General features: G+C 39.9%; 1 protein-coding gene across 4 annotated transcripts in view; it reads left to right on the top strand.

Moving 5' to 3' along the window:
- The window catches only part of LOC131495907 (ankyrin repeat domain-containing protein 26-like), a 395,531-nt gene that overhangs the window by 2,554 nt on the left and 371,214 nt on the right, over positions 1-21,763 (top strand). The window contains exons 2-6 of one of the 4 annotated variants that reach the window (XM_058701088.1): positions 4,337-4,373; positions 9,978-10,050; positions 12,928-12,988; positions 13,101-13,303; positions 15,522-15,711. In XM_058701088.1, coding sequence (XP_058557071.1) covers positions 4,337-4,373; positions 9,978-10,050; positions 12,928-12,988; positions 13,101-13,303; positions 15,522-15,530 — 383 coding nt within the window. In that variant the 3' untranslated portion in view covers positions 15,531-15,711. Of the gene's footprint in view, positions 1-3,949; positions 4,374-9,977; positions 10,051-12,927; positions 12,989-13,100; positions 15,013-15,521; positions 15,712-21,763 lie in introns of those variants that run through there. The other 3 variants (XM_058701087.1, XR_009254173.1, XM_058701086.1) reach the window with 3 other exon arrangements.

The following is a 21,763-nucleotide window of genomic DNA, read 5'->3' as shown; positions in this document are numbered from 1 at the left end:
AGGTTATGTCACATACTCATTCCTAAACTGGTCCCTGGTAAATCAGGTACTGTGATTAGCTTAGAATAATCCTTTCTCTTTTTGAAGCCAGGGTGAGGCCACCTTCCCTGTGTATGGAGACAATAAATATCCAAATAAAGTTATGATTCTCTAGCAAGAATGAAGAATATGGAATGGCTCTTAGGGAGGGAACCAGCAGTATTTGATGCAGGGATTTTGGAGAATTTGAAGCAGAAGACCAGTAAGATTAGATTTGAGTTAGGACACTCTGGTTATGGCATAAAATACAGATCACCAAGCCTTTTTCCTAAAGAGCCAGTGAATAATTTAGGTGATGTGGTTTCTCAGCTCTGCCCTTGTGAAAGCAGCCATAGCAATATGTAAGTGAAGACATGGGGCTATGCCACCAATAAAATATTATTTACAGAACCAGATGGCAGGTTGGATTTGACCAGTGGCCGTAGCTTGCTGAACCCTCATATGAAGGATAGGTTATAGGAAACCACATAAAGAGACTGGGAGGCAAAGGAAGCTCTTGTTTTCTTAGCCTGGTATTAGTCCATTGTGAAACTTTCAGCTGTGTAGTTTGAAAACGTCAGGGGGTTCAATTTATTCCATTAGTTTTTTTTTCAGGGCCTTGTGTCTTTCTCATTTGTTTTGCTTATTTTTTTTATTCATTTAAGAAATAACAATAATATTTTGTGGCTTTTTTTTTTCCCTGCGAAAATTATCAGTTAAGAATTCATGTTTGACTAGGGCAATGGCAGGGAAAAGATAAAGCAGAGACCGAAACTGTATAGTTAATACGAATCTGTGATTCCTGAATATGAAAAGTTAGGGGGTGAGAGAGAACTCTCAGAAGATTCAGAAGTTTCCAGGTTGTGTGCCAGCACGTAAATTGGACATGAAAAATGTGTAGGACTTTATCAGATGAACAGAGGAGAGCAGCAGGAATGAGGACACAGTAATTATGACTTTTTGATTATTTTGGCAATGACTGCCTTTAATAGGTGAAGTATATTTTTAATTTTCTAAGAAATTAAGGAAAGGAAAGAAACAAAAAACTATAATCAGTAGTATGTTTTTATACTGGGTCTGATAGTTCTGTTTTTTCTAGAACAATCCCTGTTACTTCTTTTCATTCCTATCTGCCAGAAAAATGAACTAAGTCCTAGTTAGTTGGAAAAATTAACTGATTTTTCATATTTGAGAGGAACTTGTGTATGGTAGAACATAGTGGCAACCACCAGGATTCTCTCTATTTTTTTTTTCTGAGTAAAATAGGATTGTTGCTTGTTTCACACTTTGTGACATCATGATTTCATCTATTCCTTTTAAACATTTCTTCAAATGGATATATAGGAATGTAGGAATTTTCCGGGCAAATACCAAGAAAAAGAGATTCCAGGAAAGGTATTCTGTGACATAACCTTCTGACTGTAACCACGTGTATGACATCAACCCAAATAATAAAATTTCATATAATGCAGTTGTGATAGAGGCACCCCAACGACACCCAGATTTGATTATTCACTGGAAGATCTCACAGAACTCAGCATATAGTTGTTGCCTATGGTTTGTTATGGGGACAGGCTAGAAAGGCCAATCAGCACAGACAAAAGGTGCATGGGGTGAAGTCCAGAGTAGACCAAGCACAGGCTTCCAGGAATCCTATCTTTATGGAGTTATCAGGATGTGCTTAACTCCTCCAGCATCAAATTAGGACAGCACAAGTGAAATGTAGTCTGCCAGTACGAGGCTTATGGATACTCAGTGCCCGAGGTTTTCATCAAATGCTAATCACATAGGCATCTTCTCCTTAGCATGTCCCAAAATTCCAGGTTTCCAAAAAGAAATCAAGTGTACGGCGTTAAGCACACTGATTTTACAAACACTTAGGCACAGTGAGCTTCTATTACCGAGCTAGGGAATGGTGGAAACCTTCCTTAAATCCAAGATCCCAGGGAACAACCAAGGGCCAGTCATTCAAGTAGGATATTCTGAGGGTAGCCATCTTCGGCCTGCTGGATGAAACCTTTTCTGCATAGAGATTACAGCGCTCAATTCATTTTTGGTGGCATCTTAAATTTTTATTTTAATAGCAAGTAAAATGATGGTTAACATGGTACTGGTTTCAGTTTCATTATCCATATGTAGTAGGTATTTGTACAAAAAAGACTAGGGCAATATGAGGTCATTATAATCTTTTTTTATGTGATTAAGCTTTCATTATGATTCTTAGATACGATCAGCATAATGATTTTTGATTTAAAATTAGAATAAAATCTCAATTATATGGAAAACCCAGGTTTGATTCATATAGTGCTGAATCCCTGTTTATAGTTATATTTGGTCATATTCATCAATTGTTTTCTTGCCTAAATATACAAATAACTTGTATTTTTGTATTTTGCTTTATGTATTTTCATATACTTCCATATGGGAGACAGTACCCCTATTATGTTACTTTGATCTCTATGTATACAGTTCAAGGTGACTGTATCATGGTTAATATATGCTAAGAGTAGCTTCAATGGATACCATGTTTGGTTGTTGTACTTTGTTTGATTGTTTTTTACATTTAATGAGCCTTATTTTTTCAGCAGTTTTAAGTAAACAGAAAAATATAATAGAAAGTACAGAGAGTCTCCATATACCATACCATGCACCCGTACATGCCTAGCCTCCCCTGTTGTTAACATCTTGCACGACAGTGGTCCATTTTTAGTAGGAATTATTTTTCAGTTCCTTTGTTTAGTTTTGAGTGAGAGAGCATGCATGCGTGTGAGCAGCCAAGGGGCAGAGGGAGAAGGGAGAAAGAATCCTGTGCTGTCAGCACAGAGCCTGATGCAGGACTTGATCCCATGAACTGTGAGATCATGACCTGATCTCAGATCCAGACATGGACGCTGAAACAATTGGGCCACCGAGGCACCCTGACAAGAGTGGTGCATTTTATATGGACACTAACTCATAATTTTCAGGCAAAGTCTCTAATTTGCATTAGTGTTCAGCCTTGGTGTTATACATTCTAAGAGTTTTAACAAATGTGTAATGATGTGAATCCACCTTTGTGGTATCGTGTGAAAGAGTTTCACTGCCTTAAAAGTCCTCTGTGCTTGGGCGCCTGGGTGGCTCAGTTGGTTAAGTGTCCGACTTTGGCTCAAGTCATGATCTCGTGGTTCCCGAGTTCGAGCCCCGTGTCAGGCTCTGGAATGACAGATCGGAACCTGGAGCCTGCTTCCGATTATGTGTCTCCCTCTCTCTCTGACCCTCCCCCCATTCATGTTCTGTCTCTAAAATAAATAAACGTTAAAAAAATTTAAAAAATAGTCCTCGGGGGTGTGCCCCTTTTTCCCTACATTCACCCCAACCCTTACCTCCATAGTCTTGCTCTTTAAAGAGTGTCATATAGTAACAACCATACAGTGGATATCGTTGAATGTTTAGAACATTAAAATTCCCCACTAATTGAATGTGGGCATTCAAGATATTCTTTGCACTTTGTTTTGTTTTGTTGCTCATCAGTAGAGGATCTGATGACATATGCCTTCCATGAAAAAAAGCATGATTTTTCTAGATGTGTGTCACCTAATGGGGAGGGTTGAGAAAAATGACATCATGAGCCGCTACATAGCACTGACATTGGGATCATCCTCTGTGATGTTCATTGGGTCTAGATCTCTAGCAATGGAAGGAGACAGTCTCGAGAAGTTAGAACTTTATCAAATTGGAATGCCACATCCTTCCTACTTACCTTGTCATTGGAAATAAGGCCAGGGAGAGTCTGTTTGCTATGGTTTGGCCATGATTCAGAGTACAATAGCTATGGAGCACATTTGTGAGGTGTTGTTTCATCCTAAAACTGAACAGTCTCTACTAAATGGCTGGGGAAGTTCTGCTGTGTTACAGCAAAAAACAAACAAACAAAAAAAAAACAAAAAAACAAAACTCTCCTTTAACTTCTATAGCAGTGGAAGTCCAGAAAAATCATGCTAGTTTCAGTTTGACATTGTCAGCTTGTGATAATCATTCTCCTAACGACACCATTTTCCTCTAGTGTCACAGAGTCGGTCAGTGATGGCCATTGTAAACATAAGTTCACCTGTAGGTGTCAAATTTTGATAAAACCCATTCTTGCTTTTGGTCAACATAGAGGAGAAAGTAAGATTTCTTAGTGCTTTAAGCCTACGAATGGTATAATTACCATTCAGTGTAGTGTGGTTTCCAGGTGTGGTCCCAAAGCAATACTTTTTAACAAATCATAAGCTATACACTTGTAATTTCCTCTATTTTTCAATTGCTGATTTAACATGTATTTTGCTTTCTTCTTTAGGAGCAGATAAGAATGCTGAGGAAGACTCTATAACCAGGTAGGATTTTTATGGATTTGTAAAAATGACATTCATTGGGGCACGTGGGTGGCTCAGTCGGTTAAGATTGTGACTCTTGATTTCAACTCAGGTTTGTGAGTTCAAGCCCCATGTCAGGTTTTGCGCTGACAGCCTCCTTGGGATATCTTTCCCGATTTCTGTGTGCACTCACTCTCAAAGTATAAAGGAATGAAATGAAATGAAATGGAAAATGAAAGGAAAGGAAGTGAAATGAATGAACTGAAAATTATGTTTCCTAAGGGAACGCAGAGAACAAAAGCAGTTGTTGAGTGGTCTACCCTGGACAAGACACTATTTCCTATGCATAACATCTGTTAAGTTATATAGGCATTGCATAGCTTTGCAAAATAGCTGTGTTGCTGTAGCCTACTTTTTATTAGTTTGGCAACTGTGGTTCAGGGAGGGTGATGACTCGACCATGATTCCATAGTTAATGGGTAGCTAAGGGGCTTTGCCCGTCAGCCTGTTTAGCTTCCACATCCATTCTCTCGTTCCTCAGCAGCACTGAGATGAAGATACAGATCTTAGGGCAGATCAACTCAGAATGTCAAAGCTAATCATGTCAGAACTCTAATTTAGGGTTTTCTTAAGAAACCAGGTTAGTGCAAGCATTTGCCCTTATGTATTTGACCACTAGTGCTAACAAAAGTCATTAGTGCAGTGGAAACTAGTCCCTTGTTTTTACCATCCGAGATTTTAGGATGGATGCCAGCTATGGCCATGGTGTCACAGCTTTTACATAAAAAGCAAGATGTCGTCAGGCAGCTCCTTAGATGTGGTGATATCCCTTCTTCTTGACACAAATGAGTTTTCTGTAAGGGAAGGGTATTTAATTGTAGAGCATGTTATGTTAATTAAGTTCAGTCTCTATCTCAAGGATATTGCTAGGATATTTCAAGGATTCTTTGTTGCCTAGGTTCCCAGTCTGGTTTCCCTTTGGACTAGTACCCTTGAGTAGTTCTAGGAAGCTATTTCTTTTTTGGAGATTTTTTCCCTATGACGTTTCTGTACTGTGTTTTTGCCTTTTTACTTTCTTCTTTGGGTTTCTTGGTATTTCTTTATTTTTCCACTAATATTTCCTCTTCTGCCGGCTAAGGAATCTCCATTTTTCCAGAGTCCAAATCAAACTACTTAGAGTCTCAAGAATTAGGGAACCTCAGAGATTAATTCATCAAAATACCCTCTAGTAATTCAAACTCTGTTTAACCTCCTTTCCCAATGGTTGCTTACATGGACAGTTTGAAACTCAAAAGAGATTGAAGTGACCTAGTTGGATATGATAAGTCACAGAAATGAGATTTAAATTATGGTTCTTTTCCTTCTTTCTTTCTTTCTTTCATTTCTTTCTTTGTTTTTTGTCTTCATCTTGCAGACAAATATTTTAATAATAAAAATCTGGGGAGTGGGTCTAATGAATACAATGAAGGAGGGTAAGAATCGAATTAGCAGAGGAGACCAGGTTTCAAGAAGAACAACACTGAGTTGGTTGGAAACAAGAGTGTTAGGAAAGAAGTCAGAATATGGGGGTTTATGCCAAGTGAGATAAAGGGGAATGACAGGAATGAAGGACCCAGGAATAGGGGAGTTGTTTAGAAAGGCATATTCAAATAGAGAGTTCAAGAGGGTCGTGACCAGGTTTCTGCTTTTGTGTGTGTTGGTTTCATTGAAGGTGCTGGAGCATACCTCAGATTTTCTGATGAGAGAGATTAAAAATCATTTGAGCTGCAGGGAAGAGTATTTTTACAGCAAATAGAAATATGATATCCCTTACTTCCACCCAACTGAGGGAGGATAGCTTAGATCCTCTCAAGGAATTGGGGGTAGGGGGTGGAGATTCCGAACATCAGAGATGTATGGCCCAAGGCAAGTTGTCTCCTCACTCCACCTCTTTTCCTAAATCTGTGATGCCCTTCCCATGTACTTGTAGGGCTGGGCAGGGGTAGGACTGACTTGTGAAATCAGTAAGGGAGCTTCATCTGGATCGGTGAGAACATGCCTCTGTTGAGGTGACTGTGTGGATGAGTGAGACTCCCAATTCGCTTGTTCTCCAGGAGAGGACATGGCTCCTACCCTCGTTCATGGGAGCCCATCCTTGTTGTAGGAGTGTATGGCTTCATAGGCTAAAGATTGAAAGGTTGGGGAATGCCACAGAACCGTGCCGAAGAGTGATGTAGGAGTGGGAGCTCATAGGGAAGAAAATATTCAGGCAGCGTATAGAGAAATAGAGGCACAACTACCGGGGCCATTTGATCGCAGTCTCTCTCCTTGGGTAGCTGAATGCCCCTGAAGGCTTGGAATGTCTTGCTAGTTATTATGGACCTAAATAAGGCAAGACCAGAGTGGGAACAAAGTTGGCCTTGGGAACTTTTAATCTTTTAATCTCCAGTTAGTACAACCACTCATAACCTCGAACCCAAACTTTGATATATTTAGTTAAACGGAGGTCTACGTGACACACAATGTAATATGTGATGCAACAACTCTGGATGGTCCACCATGTTCACCATAAGTGGAGCACCCATCTGGTAAAATATGAGGCTATTACGATACCACTGACTAGATTCCCTATGCTGTACCTTTGAGCCTTGTGATTTATTCATTCTATAACTGGAACCCTGAACTTCCCTCTCCCCTTCCTCCATTTCGTCCATCCCCCCACCTCCCCTCCCTTCTGGAAAGAGTCAATTCTCTGCTTTTATGGGGCTGTTTCTGCTTTTGCTCTGTTTGTTCATTTATTCCCCTTTTTACATTCTACACAGAAGTGAAATCATATAGGATTTGTCTTTCTCTGTCTGACTTATTTCACTTACCCTCATGCCATCTAGGTATATCCATGATGTTGCAGATCTCATTCTGTTTTATAACTGTGTAATATTTCATTGTGTGAGTGTGTGTGTGTGTGTGTGTGTGTGTGTGTGTGTGCTTGGTCTGTTCATGTATTGGTGGACACTTGGGTTGCTTCCATATCTTGTCTATTGTAAATAATGCTATAATAAAGATAGGGGTGCGTATATCTTTTCAAATTAGTATTTCCATTTCCCTTGGGTAAATAAATACCCAGTAGTGGAATCACTGGATCCTATGGTATTTGTGTTTTTAATTTGTTGAGGGCCCTCCATACTGGCTTTCACTGTGGTGATACCAATTTACATCCCATGACCGGTGCACAAGGGTTGTTTTTTCTCCACATCCTGAGCACCCTTGTTGTTTCCTGTGTGTTGAAACTGAGCCATTCTGACAGATGTGAGGTGAGAAGTCATTGTAGTAACGTTTATACATTTAATTTTCAACCATGTCAGAGCATTCCCTGCCTGTCACATTTGGTTATGGAAACTCAGACTGGGTCTTTCCTGGAGATTTCACAGGTTAGCAGAGGTGGAGTCAAAATAGAGACTTTCAGAGAACTGAAAGTTTTTTTAAAACAGGGTCCAGGGGCGCCTGGGTGGCGCAGTCGGTTAAGCGTCCGACTTCAGCCAGGTCACGATCTCGCGGTCTGTGAGTTCGAGCCCCGCATCAAGCTCTGGGCTGATGGCTCGGAGCCTGGAGCCTGTTTCTGATTCTGTGTCTCCCTCTCTCTCTGCCCCTCCCCGTTCATGCTCTGTCTCTCTCTGTCCCAAAAATAAATAAAAAACGTTGAAAAAAAAATTAAAAAAAAAAAAATAAAACAGGGTCCAAATTGTGAAAGACCTGTACTCTAGAAACCGTAAAACACTGATGAAAGAAATTGAAGGTGACGGAAAGAGAAACACATCCGATGCTCACAGATGGGAAGAATACATATTTTTGAAGTGTGTACACTACCCAAAAGCATCTACAGATGTCATGCAATCCCTGTCAACATACCAACAGCATTTGTCACAGAGCTAGATAAACAATCCTAAACGTTGTATAGAACCACAAAAAACTTGAATGGCCAAAGCAGTATTGCAAAAGAGGAAATCTGGAGGTATCGCAGTCTCAGATTTCAAGTTTTCTTCCAAAGCTGTAGTAATCCAAACAGTATGGTGAGTACTGGCATACAAAATAGCCTCATAGCTCATTGGAATAGAACCGAAACCGAGAAATAAATCCACCGCTGTATGGTCAGTTCATCTTCCACAAACAGGAAAGACTATCCAGTGGGGAAAAGGCAGTCTCTTCACCAAATGGTGTTGGGTAAACCAGACAAGTCACATTCCAAAGAATGAACCTGGGCCAATTTCTGTACCATACACACAAATAATCTCAAAATGAATTAAAGACATAAGTGTGAGACCTTAAACCATAAAAAATCCTTGAAGAGAGCACAGGCCGTCATTTCTCTGACTTTGGCTGTAGCAACATTTTACTAGTTATGTCTCCTGAGCCAAGGGAAACAAAGCAAGAATAAACTATGGGGACTACATTAACCTTTTAAGCTTTTGCACAGTGAAGGAAAATGTCAAAACTAAAAGGCATCCTCTGGGATGGGAGAACATATTTGCAAACATTTTGCAAATCCAGTAAAGGGTTAGTATCCACAAAGTATAAAAAATTGATATGAGTAAACATCCTCCCCTCCAAAAAAGCCCAGTTTAAAAATGAGCAGAAGACATAACCAGACATTTTTCCAAAGACAATATACAGATGGTCAACAGACACATGAAAAAAGGCTCCCAAAACTACAACGAGATACCATGTCACACATGTCAGAATGGTTAAACTCCAAGACACAAGAAGCAAGTGTTTGCGAGGATGTGGAGACAAAGGAAACCTCTTGCACTGTTGGTGGAAATGCCAATGGGTGCGGCCCCTCTGGAAAACAGTATGGAGATTCCTCAAAAAATTAAAAAGAGAACTCTACTATGATCCAGTTATTGCACTATTGGATACTAACCAAAAAAAAAAAAATACAAAAAACACGAATTCCATGGGACACACGCACCCCTGTGTTTATTGCAGCATTATTTCCAATAGCCAGCGCAAACGTCCATTGACAATTGAGTGAATGGAGAAGTTCTATATGTATGTATCTGTGTGTTTATATGTTTTTCATACACACACACACACATACACACACACACACACACACACACACACACACACCCTGGAATATTACTCAACCATAAAACAATGAAATCTTGCCATTTACAATGACCTGGATGGAGCCTGAGAGTAGTATGTTAAGGAAAGTCAGGGAAAGACAAATACCATATGATTTTACTCATGTAGCACTTAAGAAACAACAAATGAGCAAAGGAGAAAAAGAAGGAGAGACAAACCAAGAAATAGGCTCTTAACTGCCGAGAACAAACAGATGGTTCCCAGAGAGGAAGTGAGTGGTGGGAGGGCTGAAAGAGGTGATGGGGATGAAGGAGTGTCCTTGTCATGATGAGCATGGGGTGAGTATGGAGTTGGTGAATCACTATATTAATAAACTAATATAACACTGGATGCTATTATTACTGGAATCATAATAAAACTTAATGAAAAAACCAGAGGCCAACTTTTAATTATACCAAGAAACGTTGTTTAATACACAGATAGCTGACCTTTCACTTAATTTTTTAAATTTTCTTTTAAAATAAATGAACATGATTTTTTTTGTATATTTTTGCTCTAAAGGCTTTCCGACAAACCTGGTCTTGATGATTCATGGTCTACATCAGCTAGCCAAGACTTAGATTTTGGTACCAAGGTAAAGCACCCTCCTGTGAAACTCACTTTCCTCCTCTGAATTGAGTTTTCTCCCTTATTTACTCTTAAACTTAAGAGGAGACTGTGTATCATCATTTTATGTGTGTCATGGAAAGTTAGCAAGAACAAACCACTTTACAGATACATGACGGGTTGAATGTTTTGTTTTGTTTTGTTGTACTTTGGTAAATCCTACAGGTGGAGTCTTATAAAAGAATGGGCTGGAAAATATATAATGACCGTCAAATTATATTGGGAAAAGCTTTCCCACAATGGAGGAAATGTGACATTTGGTTAAGGATAAGGATTCTTACTGTGATAGTAACATGACTGGTAATACTCATGCCTAAATGAAACCCGATTGGATCCAAGTATCTATTGTAGGTTGCTCCCCGCCCCAGGCAAGTTTTATTTTGGTGAGATACAGGATTTTCCTTTGGCTCTATCCTTTGTTCTACATTTAGACTAAAATCATATTAGAAAATGTTGAAATTTAGATGTTTACATCATTTCTCAACATTTACCTTACAAAAGTGTTCCCCTGTAGTTTTGAAATAACTCCATGAAGAGTAAGTTAAAATTGTGCATCTCCCTGAAGAATACGTATTTTGCTGAAAAGAGTAGCTCTATGGGCAGAGGCTCTTCATAGCCACGTTGTCAAATTTCTAATTTCAGAAATCTTTCATACTGTAGCTTTGAAAACTATCTCCTCCTAGTCCTTGTGTCAGATTCTAAAATTTAAAGTTTCAGACATCTGGTATTTATTTAAATATTCATTTCAAACCCCTACATCATTATAAGCTACTGGAGGTTAGGAAACACACTTGTTTGACTCCTGGAGCTCCTAGAATAAAGTCTTGCTTGGAAGAAGCAATGTCATGGTTTTTGAATGTGAACAAATGAGTAGGGAAATGGAATTCCATAGAATGGAGTTTGAAAAGTAACCAAATATGCATGATATATCACAATTAAATATTTGAATTTAAAAAGTAAGGCTTCAGTTTACATTCCATTTTAGCGTTTAATACATATAAACGCAAATGAATTCTACTGAGGAAATCAGGAGTTACATAAGAAAGAAGGTTACAGTCTATTTTTAGTATCCTCCCATTGTGAGCTTAGAATTGCAGAGAAAAAGTCCTCAGCCTTTGTTTGCTTACCCCATCTATGTCCCATTACATACATCCTTTGAAGGTTCCCATTTCTTCCTAGAATTTTCATTCCCAATTCTTTCTCCATAGTGAAAGTTGATGTGTTAGGAACCTCTCTTTTCTGTTCTTTTGTTAGTCTAGTAGTAATTTATAGCTTTTAGGAAGTGGTAGATGCCAGTAATTGAACAATTTATTTTATAGTGAAAAAAATTAAATTATTTATTACAGTACTTATAACCAGGTAACTGTAGTGTGATTAAAGTCAGTATTATTAGGGATATACTGTGAATCAAAGCCTCTGTTTTACGTATAGGTTATATATATATCTTTCAAAGGTTTAAAAGAGACTATTGTTCATAGTATATTCCCAGTCCTACTTATGTACCTGTTGAAAATTGTATGTTGTTTCCACTTACCTTATTTTGCTCACATTTCTCCTTTTCTTCCTTGTCTTAAGCTCATGCTGCATTGATTGGTCATGTCTCATTTTTTTTTCCTTTTTTCCTCTTCTCCCCCCATGCTTTTAAAGATATTTTTGATGTTTTTAAGTTTATTTATTATGGAGTGCGCGAGAGAGACAGAGTGCAAGCGGGGTAGGGTCAGAGACAGAGGGAGACACAGAATCCAAAGCAGGCTCCAGGCTCGGAGCTGTCAACACAGAGCTCAATGTGGGGCTCAAACCCACAAACCGTGAGATCATGACTCATGAACTGAAGTTGGACGCTGAACTGGCTGAGCCACCTATGTGTTCCCACCACCATGCTCTTTTTTAATGGTTTACCCCTACCCTAATATTTCCTTGCAGAAAACATTTGTTTAGTGTCTGTCCTTTTAGTACATCACTTTCTGTCAACTCCGTTGTCAACATATTGCTTATGGAATTCTACTGTCTGGGTGTGGTTTCATCCATGACTTATTCCCCACAAGGCTTATTATTCTTTTTTCTCTTTCTTGGAAGGAGCTGAGCTAAATGTTTTTGTAATGTTTGTATTTCTCCTGGAAAGGGAGGGAGAGAGAGAGAGAATGAGCAAGTGCTAGTAGGGAGGCGCAGACAGAGAGGGAAGGAGGGAATTTCAAGCAGGTTCCACGCTGTCAGCACAGAGCCCGATGTGTGGCTTGAACCCCACTGACCGTGAGTTCATGACCTGAGCTGACATCAAAACTGGGTCACTTAACTGACTGAACCACCCAGGCGTCCCAGAAGGAGCTACGTTTAAATAGTCTTATTTGTATTTAGTGTTTTGAGAAACATAAGCACTTAAACTGTTGGCAATTCCAACTTACCAACATAAGATACTACTGAAGAGTAAGTTTGTATATTTTCTCTTACAAGAGATAGTTCATGCCAGTATAAATCATGCAGACACTTCACAAGATAACATATTTAAATTTCTTAGTGTTAGTTTTTTCAACATGCTTTCAATTACCTAAGGGTTCAATGTTTATCTGAGGTTACTTTGGTAAAGTATTTACCCGATATTAATCAGTTACAGGTACGGCGAGTAACATTTGGGACTACTTATGAGATCTCTTTTAATCCTCACCACATAAGGAAATGGAGACTGGTAATAAATAGTTAACGGCATAACTGAGATGTGAATCTACATTTGAATGATTCCAAAGCCTGTGTTCCTTGTGTAATGGTGCTCATTTGGTAATGGTGAATATTACAATGATTTTATCGAATTGGATTCTTGTAATCCTTAAAGCTATTAATTCTTTTCTAGAATGTCCCGAAATCACGCATAGCAAAGCTACTGCATTCTTCTTGGCAATTCATTAAAAACAGTAAGCTATTGGAAGACTTGTATTATTCACTAATTCTTGTCCATTCTTGTGTTATTCACTAATTTGAAGTTACAGATATTTTCATGTCCTCTTTACTTTGTTTTCTACTAAGTGAGACCAAAACGTGGCACTATGAAACCAGAAGATGGAACCTTATCTGAGGACAACAATCCTGATTCTGAAAATAAAAATATGGCTGAAACTCTTTCCAAACCACCAGTCAGAGTTTATGGCGATCCTGTTCCTGTTTTACCATCATCTAAATCTCTTCTGAAACCTTCTCGCAAGACGTTAGCTGTCCTTGGTCTTGCAAAGGTAAGTTGTTTCGTTTTATACTGCCCCCACCCCATACCATCCTCTTGCTCCTTATAATGATGAAAAGGATCTTAGGAAGAAACGGAAGTCCTCAAGATCATAATAGAAATCAGTGTAATGACAACAGAGAGGAAGGTACAGGATTGACATTTAGAAAGTTTGGTGGGAGTAGACAATTCTCGGGTATGCCTTTATGGAAGCAAAGAAGGAGAAGGCAGCTGGAAAGAATAGCTCAATGCATATGAGATGAGGAGGGGGGTGAAGGGGAAGAATTCATTTTAGAAGGGCGAGTTGAACTTAAAGTATGAAGAGTTGAGAGAAAGTATCATAAAATCACAGCAGCAATAGTGGGATTAAGGCAGAGCAGATGCTCTTTAAATTATAAAATGTGAGAGGGAATATTTTCAGTGCAAATTAAGAAAAAAAAAGCCAGGTAACAACCAAAAAATACTTAGACTCTTCTGAATGACTTACAGCTGATTTCTTTGAAGAACCGAAAGAAATTTTGCCCTTGCCTTTCAGTTTAATAAAGGTGATATCCTAGATTTAGTTTAGCAAAACCTGTGTTTCTAAGGAATGCAAAGTGAAATCTGTTTTAGTCCATACCAGGTTGATTGCGAATTTTCACTTTTTGGCTATTGTCTTTCTTGGGGTTTCTAAGGTAACCTATTGTGTGGTATAATCTTGGTATATTTTAGGTCTTTTTGAGTAGAAAGAGAGGAAATAAACATTTATTCTTTTCATTAAATAAAATGTCTGGTGATGTAAATAAGGTTCTTTATCCATGAAATGAAAAACTAAATTTGAAGCTGCAACACTGAATTTGTTTTTTGTTTTTTAGCTTATTTATTTATTTTGAGAGAGAGAGCAAGCAGGGTAGGGACAGGGAGAGAGGGGAGAGACAGAGAGAATCCCAAACAGGTTCTTCATTGTCAGCACAGAGCTCGATGCATAGCTCAGACTCACAAACCGGTTTGCAAGATGATGAACTGAGCCCAAATCAAGATGCTTAACTGCCTGAGCTACCCAGGTGCCACTTAAGCTGCCACACTCTGAAAGAAAAACATATATAAAATATGTTTTCTGCATTCTGAATTATCTTTTTTTAATTTTGAGTTTTCAAGTCTTTATGTATTTTGAGAGAGAGAGAGTAAGACAGAGGCAGAGAGAGAGAGAGAGAGAGAGAGAGAGAGAGAGAATCATAAGCAGGCTGTGTGCTGCCAGTGTCAAACCCGACACAGAACTTGAATAACCTGAGCCCAAGTCAAGTTGGACGCTTAACCAGCTGAGCCACCCAGGTGCCACTCTTGTTTTAATAGTATCTGCATAGAATAGACACATCCACACATACAAAATGAATGAACTCAACATGTATAAATTTTGGTCTAATATGGACTCTTTGTCATGACAGAATCATAAGGCATGAAAGGTTGCCAAGAGGGTATGCAAAATTCGTTGTAGGAGGTGATTTTTACTTTTTTGAAGATTTCCTACAATAGATACATTTTTAAAACAATATTTATTTATTTTTGAGAGAGATGGAGCATGAGTGGGGGAAGGGCAGAGAGAGAGGGAGACACAGAATCTGACGCAGGCTTCAGGCTCTGAGCTGTCAGCACAGAGCCTGACACGCGGGGATCGAGCTCAGGAACCATGAGATCGTGACCTGAGCCGAAGGCGGATGCTTAGCCGACTGAGTCCCCCAGGCACCCCAATGAATACATTTTATATTATTCAGGGGAAACTTTAGTATTCATAGTTGTTCAATTTAGCATGTAAATTATTCTTTCATGTCTAAAACTGAGAAAGACTGCTGAGTTTTTTTTTTTTTTTCTTTTTTTTGTCCCTTTCTTCTTTCCTCCTGGGAATGTTCAGTCTTCCTTGATAATCAAACATGTATTTGAAGACTTTAAAATCTTCAAATTGGATGATCATAAATATATTAGTTGCTTAATGCTAGATTCCTTCTTGGGTCTTTAACCACCTTCCTATATGGTGTAGATAGGAAATTAGAGCTCTTCATATGCTGTTCCCAGTGGAATAATAAAACAATATGAAGTTTAAAATCGTGTTTTATATTTTTCTTAGACATCGTGGTAGTGCTGGAAAATGGCTCAAAATTCTGTAATCCTGTATTTCTCTTCTATACTTTAAATCCTGTCCCTTAAGATTAACTTTTTCATTCGTTTTACTATTTTTTTTAATGTTGATTTTTGAGAGAGAGTGAGGGAGAATATGAATTGCAAGCCGACTCCATGCTTCGTGTGGACCTGACGCAGGGCTTGATCCCACGGCCTTGGGATCATGACTCGAGCTGAAACTAAGAGTTGGATGTCCAACTGACTGAGCCACCCAGGCATCCCAATATTAATTTCTAAAAAGTAGTATTCTTATAAAATCCTGAATTAGTGTTTCACAGTTAAAACTTTTTATGACTCTTGGGGCGCCTGGGTGGCGCAGTCGGTTAAGCGTCCGACTTCAGCCAGGTCACGATCTCGCGGTCCGTGAGTTCGAGCCCCGCGTCAGGCTCTGGGCTGATGGCTCGGAGCCTGGAGCCTGTTTCCGATTCTGTGTCTCCCTCTCTCTCTGCTCCTCCCCCGTTCATGCTCTGTCTCTCTCTGTCCCAAAAATAAAATAAAAAACGTTGAAAAAAAAATTAAAAAAAAAAAACTTTTTATGACTCTTAATGCTATTCATTACAGAAATGACTATTTGTGAATATTAGTAAAAGCATATTTTACATCCTTAAAACTACTGTTGAAATATAGAGTTGAAATCTTGAATCTCATGTTTTTTTCCCCTGCTTTTGTGATTGTATTATTTTTACTCCTTAAGAATATTTTTAGTGTTTGTTTATTTTTGAGAGAGAGAAAGTGAGGGAGAAGGGGAGGGGTAGGGACAGGGGTACAGAGGGACCAAAGTAGGCTCTGTGCTGACAGCAGAGAGCCTGATGCGGGGCTTGAAGTCATGAACCAATAGCTCATGACGTGAGCCAAAGTCAGAGACTTAACTGACTGAGCCACCCAGGCGCCCCTCCCCTGTTTTCATTATTATTCTTTATTTATTCTTTATTTTTATTATTTGGCAATTTAGTGTCCATTTAGGGAATATATAGTGTGTACAGTGTACTCTTGGCTTAGGGAGTAGATTCCTGGAATTCATCACTTCCGGATAACCCCAGGGCTTATTCCAACATGTGCCCTCCTCAATGCCCACCATCCCTTTTTTCCACCCCCTTATCTCCCCACCCCCATCAACCCTCAGCTTGTTCTCTGTCTTTTAAGAGCGTCATATGGTTTGCCTCCCTATAGGTATTTGTAACTATTTATTCTTTCCCTTCCCCTATGATCTTGTGTGAAGTTTTCAAATTCCACTTATGAGTGAAAACATACGATATCTTTCTCTTGACTGACTTATTTCACTTGACATCATACCTTCCAGTTGCTTCCACAGTGTTGCAAATGGCAAGATTCCATTCTTTTTCATGGCCGAGTCGTATTATTCCATTGTAGATAGACCACCACCTCTTCTTTAGCCATTCATCAGTTGATGGACATTTGGGCTCTTTCCATAATTTGGCGATTTTTGATAGAACTGCTATCAACTCTGGGGTACATGTGCCCCTACAAATCAGCACTCCTGTATCCTTTGGATAAATGCCTAATAGTGCTGTTCCTGGGTTATAGGGTAATTCTATTTTTAGTTTTTTTGAGGAACCTCCACACTGCTTTCCAGAGTGGCTGCACCCGTTTGCATTGCCACCAACAGTGCAAGAGGGTTCCCATTTCGCCACATCCTCGCCAACATCTGTTATTTCCAGAGGTGTGAATTTCACCCACACTCTGACTGATTGAGGTGTTATCCCAGTGGGGTTTGATTTGTATTTCCTGGATGATGCATGACGTTGAGCATCTTTGCATGTTTCCGTTGGTCATCTGGATGTCTCCTTTGGAAAAGTGTCTATTCACGTCCTCTGCCCCTTTCTTCACTTACTTGGTTTTCGGGTGTTGAGTTTGGCAAGTTCTTTATAGACTTTTTTATCCTAACCCTTTATGTGATATGCTATTTGCAAATACATATCTTCTCCCATTCCGTTGGTTGCCTTTAAAGTTGTTGATTGTTGCCTTTAGTGTGTCCAGCTTTGTATATTTTTTTTTAAATTTTTTTTAATGTTTATTTTATTATTATTGAGACAGAGAGAGACAGAGCATGAACGGGGGAGGGGCAGAGAGAGAGGAAGACACAGAATCAGAAGTGGGCTCCAGGCTCTGAGCCATCAGCCCAGAGCCCGACGCGGGGCTCGAACTCACGGACCGTGAGATCGTGACCTGAGCCGAAGTCGGACGCTTAACCGACTGAGCCACCCAGGCGCCCCCCAGCTTTAGAGAAGCAGTTACGAGGCACGGAGACTCAGGGTTTGGTGTAATGGGCCTGCCTCCACGGAGGCTCACTGTCCATTCCCTGAAGCCCCACGATGTTGGTCATGGGGAGAGAAATGGTGACACCCCAATCTCTCCTGACCACACGAGGTGTCTCAAAACTCACTGTTAAGGCTATCCTCACAGAATAGCATGGGGAGCCGGCTTGCCTTGCTGCACAGTCCCCTGTGCCAACTGAGTACTGAGCTGGGATTCAAAACCCTGTAGGATCCCGCTGTGCTAGGTCCTGGTAGTGGAGTTGTGCCACTCTGCCCAGTGGACAGAGGGCCTCTGGCTCGTGCCTGCATGGTCTTTTTCCCTTGGGGAGGGCAATACCTCCCCTTTCCACCATACTCAAGGTGTTCTCTCCCAGGGTAGCCCTGAGATTGCTACCAAGCCTAGGGGCGGCTCCCTCCCCACCAGGCATGGGAGGTAGCAGCTCTGGTCTAGAGAAAGTATGGAAACCTTGAAAATTCTGTTTTTTACCCTCTAAGGCTGTTTTCCAAAGTAGAAACTGGCTCTCTGGACCTCTCCTTGGTCTGTGGTCCGGACAGGCTTTCTCATATCCAAATGCACTTCCCACAGCCTCTCTCTCTCTACCTTCCTTTCGTTTCTCCACCAAAGGCCTTCCCCCACTCCATGCCTGTGCTGCCCATTTTATTTCTCCCAATTCTCATACACACCCTTCTGTCCCGCCAAGCTGTCACTCTGCACCTGTGGAGATTTTTCTGTCCCTCTGCAGCCTGTATTCCTGGTATTCCAAGTGTTGTGACCCCAATACTGCTGTGTTTGAGGGACAAGGGAAATTCTAATCCCCTCCCCTGCCATCTTAACTCCCCCCTTCATTTTTACTTACCTTTTTGCAATTTCAAAGTTGGCTGCCTAATCGACTAAGTCACCCAGGCCCCCCAAAGAAGACTTGTTTTCCATGGGAAGATGTTCGAAGGCCAATAAAATGGTCCTACTGTCCAGAAAAGAATGGCAAAGTTAGAATGGGTTTTTGATTTTCTCATTTGGGGCTATAATAAGTTCCAGTAAACTCTTAGTGGAGACATCATATAGGTATACATTTGACCCTTGATCAAGATGGGTTTGGACTGTGGGAGTCCACACACAGATTTTTTTCAATAAAGAGAGTACCATCCTGTAAATATATTTTCTCTTCCTTATGATTTTCTTTTTCGTCTTGGTTTTTATTTTCCTTATTTATTTTGGGAGAAAGAGAGAGGACAGAGCACGGGAGTAGGGAAGCGGGGGCAGAGAGGGAATCTTCATCAGGCTCCACACTGCCAGCGTTCAACTCAGGAAGTGTAGATCATGTCCTGAGCCAAAGTCAAGAGCCTAACCCTGAACCGACAGTGCCACCCAGCACCCCTTCCTTACGATTTTCTTAGTAACCTTTTCTTCAGTTCATAGTGTAAGAATCCAGTATGTAATACATATAACAGGGAAAACATGCATTAATCGACTGTGTATATTGTTGGTAAGCTCAGCATTCCGTTATCCTAACCCTGACCTCCCATGCTCAGTTTACAGAGTCAATGGCCAAATTAGGCCGAAAAGGTAGATTAGAACTAGAGAGCATATACAAGCGATTCTGCTTTAATATTCTGGTTTTCAATACATATATACTTTTTGATTTTTAAGTGTGATTGCTTTTAAAGTAGGAAATTCAGTAGGAATTTTTGTTTTTTTGATTTGGTTTTGAGGTTTCAAAAGATATTTGTGGATTGTCGAGTGCATGGCCATCAGAGCCCGTAACCCTTGCTTTGTTCAAGGGTCAACGGTATAGTGATTGGGTACTTTTGAGATCTTCTCAGTGAGATTAGTGTAAATGTTTTGACTTTAATTAATTGGTCCTTGTATACTGAGTACGTACCAAGCAGCTAGCTACTGAGTGTACAAGTGGAGGGTTTAGGTTGTTGTGGTCGGAGCAGAAAAGTAAGTCAACAGCAGTCTGTTAGAAGTCACTATAAAGGCTTCATCGATAGGAAATGGACAATGTTAGTTGAGAGAATATTGGGGGCGTTTGTAGTGAGGATGAGGATGAGAGTGGGAGTGGGAATTTTGGTAGCCAGAAAAGATCTGAGAGTGGCAAAAGGTGCCAAGTGAAAGATGAGAAGGCCCAGTCGTGTAGACCGTGGCGAGGGACATTCTGGACAGAGAGGACCACGGATCATCATTTTACTCCAACGCCTTAGAGTGACCAAGCTGTAGGAAGGCTCACTCCATCATCATAATCATTATTATTATTGTTGTGTGTAAAAAAGAAAATGTGCATAGTGAAATGAGTGCTTGGCACACTTTACTGATGCTACTTACTTTACTTACTTACTTACTTACTTACTTACTTACTTTATTGATGCTACTTTTAACAGAGTGTGTCTGAGAAGCCCAACAAATATGTTCCTCATGTTTCTGGAGCTGTGTATCAGAAAGGGCAAAGTATATTAAATGGACAAGTAGAAGGTAAGAACAGTATTTTATTCAAAGGTCATTTGACAGAATATTGATTTAAAACAGGAATACTGATATATTCTAATATTTAAGAAAACGGCCTGTTAAGTGCATAGGAAAGAGAAAGAGATGTGAAAAGAAGATAAGTTGCATATCGTATGTGGTGTCAGCAACAGATTAAATTGAGAGTGCCACCAAAGGAGCTAAATGACTAGTTCCCTTTCAAGACACTGGAAGGCCTAAGGAACCTCAGGAAAGAAGAGACGAGCCAAACAGGGAATGATGTGAATGGCGGAGACTACAGGGAGTAAATGAAGGAAAGTAAGCCGGTGTGTATTGTGTTTCTACTGGAAGGTGGTAAAATACACTAGTTCTTTAAAGGGAAGAGCAGACTATTTGAAATGCAGCAACACTATCAGGTGAGCTTCTCGTACCAGAATTTGTCAGAGTAGTATCCCCAAATGTTCCCACTCTTACTGTGATCTTCACTGTTGGCAAGACATTAAGGACTGACCTAGCTGATGATGCAGAGTTATGTCCTAACTATCATGGGTGAACATAAGCATTTCTAGTCAGTGATAAATATATATACGTTAATGCCATATAAAATGGGGGTACTTCATACGGTAGTATCATTTAAGGCAAAATAAGAGAATTGGAAGGAGGGTCAGATAGGGAGACATCAAGATAACTCATCTGACATTTTGGATGCCGTATTTGTGGCTTTTGATTATTTTGGCAATAACTGCCTTTAATAGGTGAACTATATTTTCAATGTTCTAGGAACATAAGGGAAAGAAACAAAAGAACACTATAATCCGTAGTATGATGTCATATTCTGTCTGACAGTTCTGATTGTTGTAGAATGATCCCTGTTACTTCTTTGATGGCTATCTGCCAGAAAAATGAACGAAGTTCTAGGTAGTTGGAGAAAATTAACTGATTTTTCATATTTCATAGAACATTTATACAGTAGAACATAGGGGCAATCACCAGGATTTGCTCTCTCTCTCTCTCTCTCTCTCTCTCTCACTCTTTTTTTTTTTTTCCGGAGTAAAATAAGATTGTTGCTTGTTTCACACTTTCTGACATCATGATTTCATCTATTCCTTTTAAACCTTTCTTCAAATGGATATATAGGGATGTAGGAATTTTCAAGGCAAATATCAAGAAAAGAGATTCCAGGAAACGTATTCTGTGACATAACCTTCTGACTGTAACCACGTGAAACACATCAACCGAAATGATAAAATTTCAAATAATGCAGTTGTGTTAGAGGCATCCCAATGACACCCAGATTTGATTATTCACTAGAAGAGCTCACAGGACTCAGCATATAGTTGTAGTCATGCGTGTGGCTTGGTATGGGGACAGGCTGGAAAGGCCAATGAGCACCGAGCAATGGTGTATGGGGTGAAGGCCAGAGGAAACCAAGCGCAGGCTTCCAGGAATCCTTTCTCTATGGAGTTAGCAGGATGTGCTAAATTCCTCCAGCATGCAATTAGGATAGATCAAGTGAAATGTAGTCTGCAAGTACCTGTCTTATGTATACTCAGTGCCCGAGGTTTTCATCAAATGCTAATCA

This window comes from Neofelis nebulosa, chromosome 15 (genome assembly GCF_028018385.1).
Source record: "Neofelis nebulosa isolate mNeoNeb1 chromosome 15, mNeoNeb1.pri, whole genome shotgun sequence".
Lineage (NCBI taxonomy): Eukaryota > Metazoa > Chordata > Mammalia > Carnivora > Felidae > Neofelis > Neofelis nebulosa.
The sequence above is the reverse complement of the archived record's forward strand: the minus strand, read 5'-3'. Positions and strand labels throughout refer to the sequence as shown.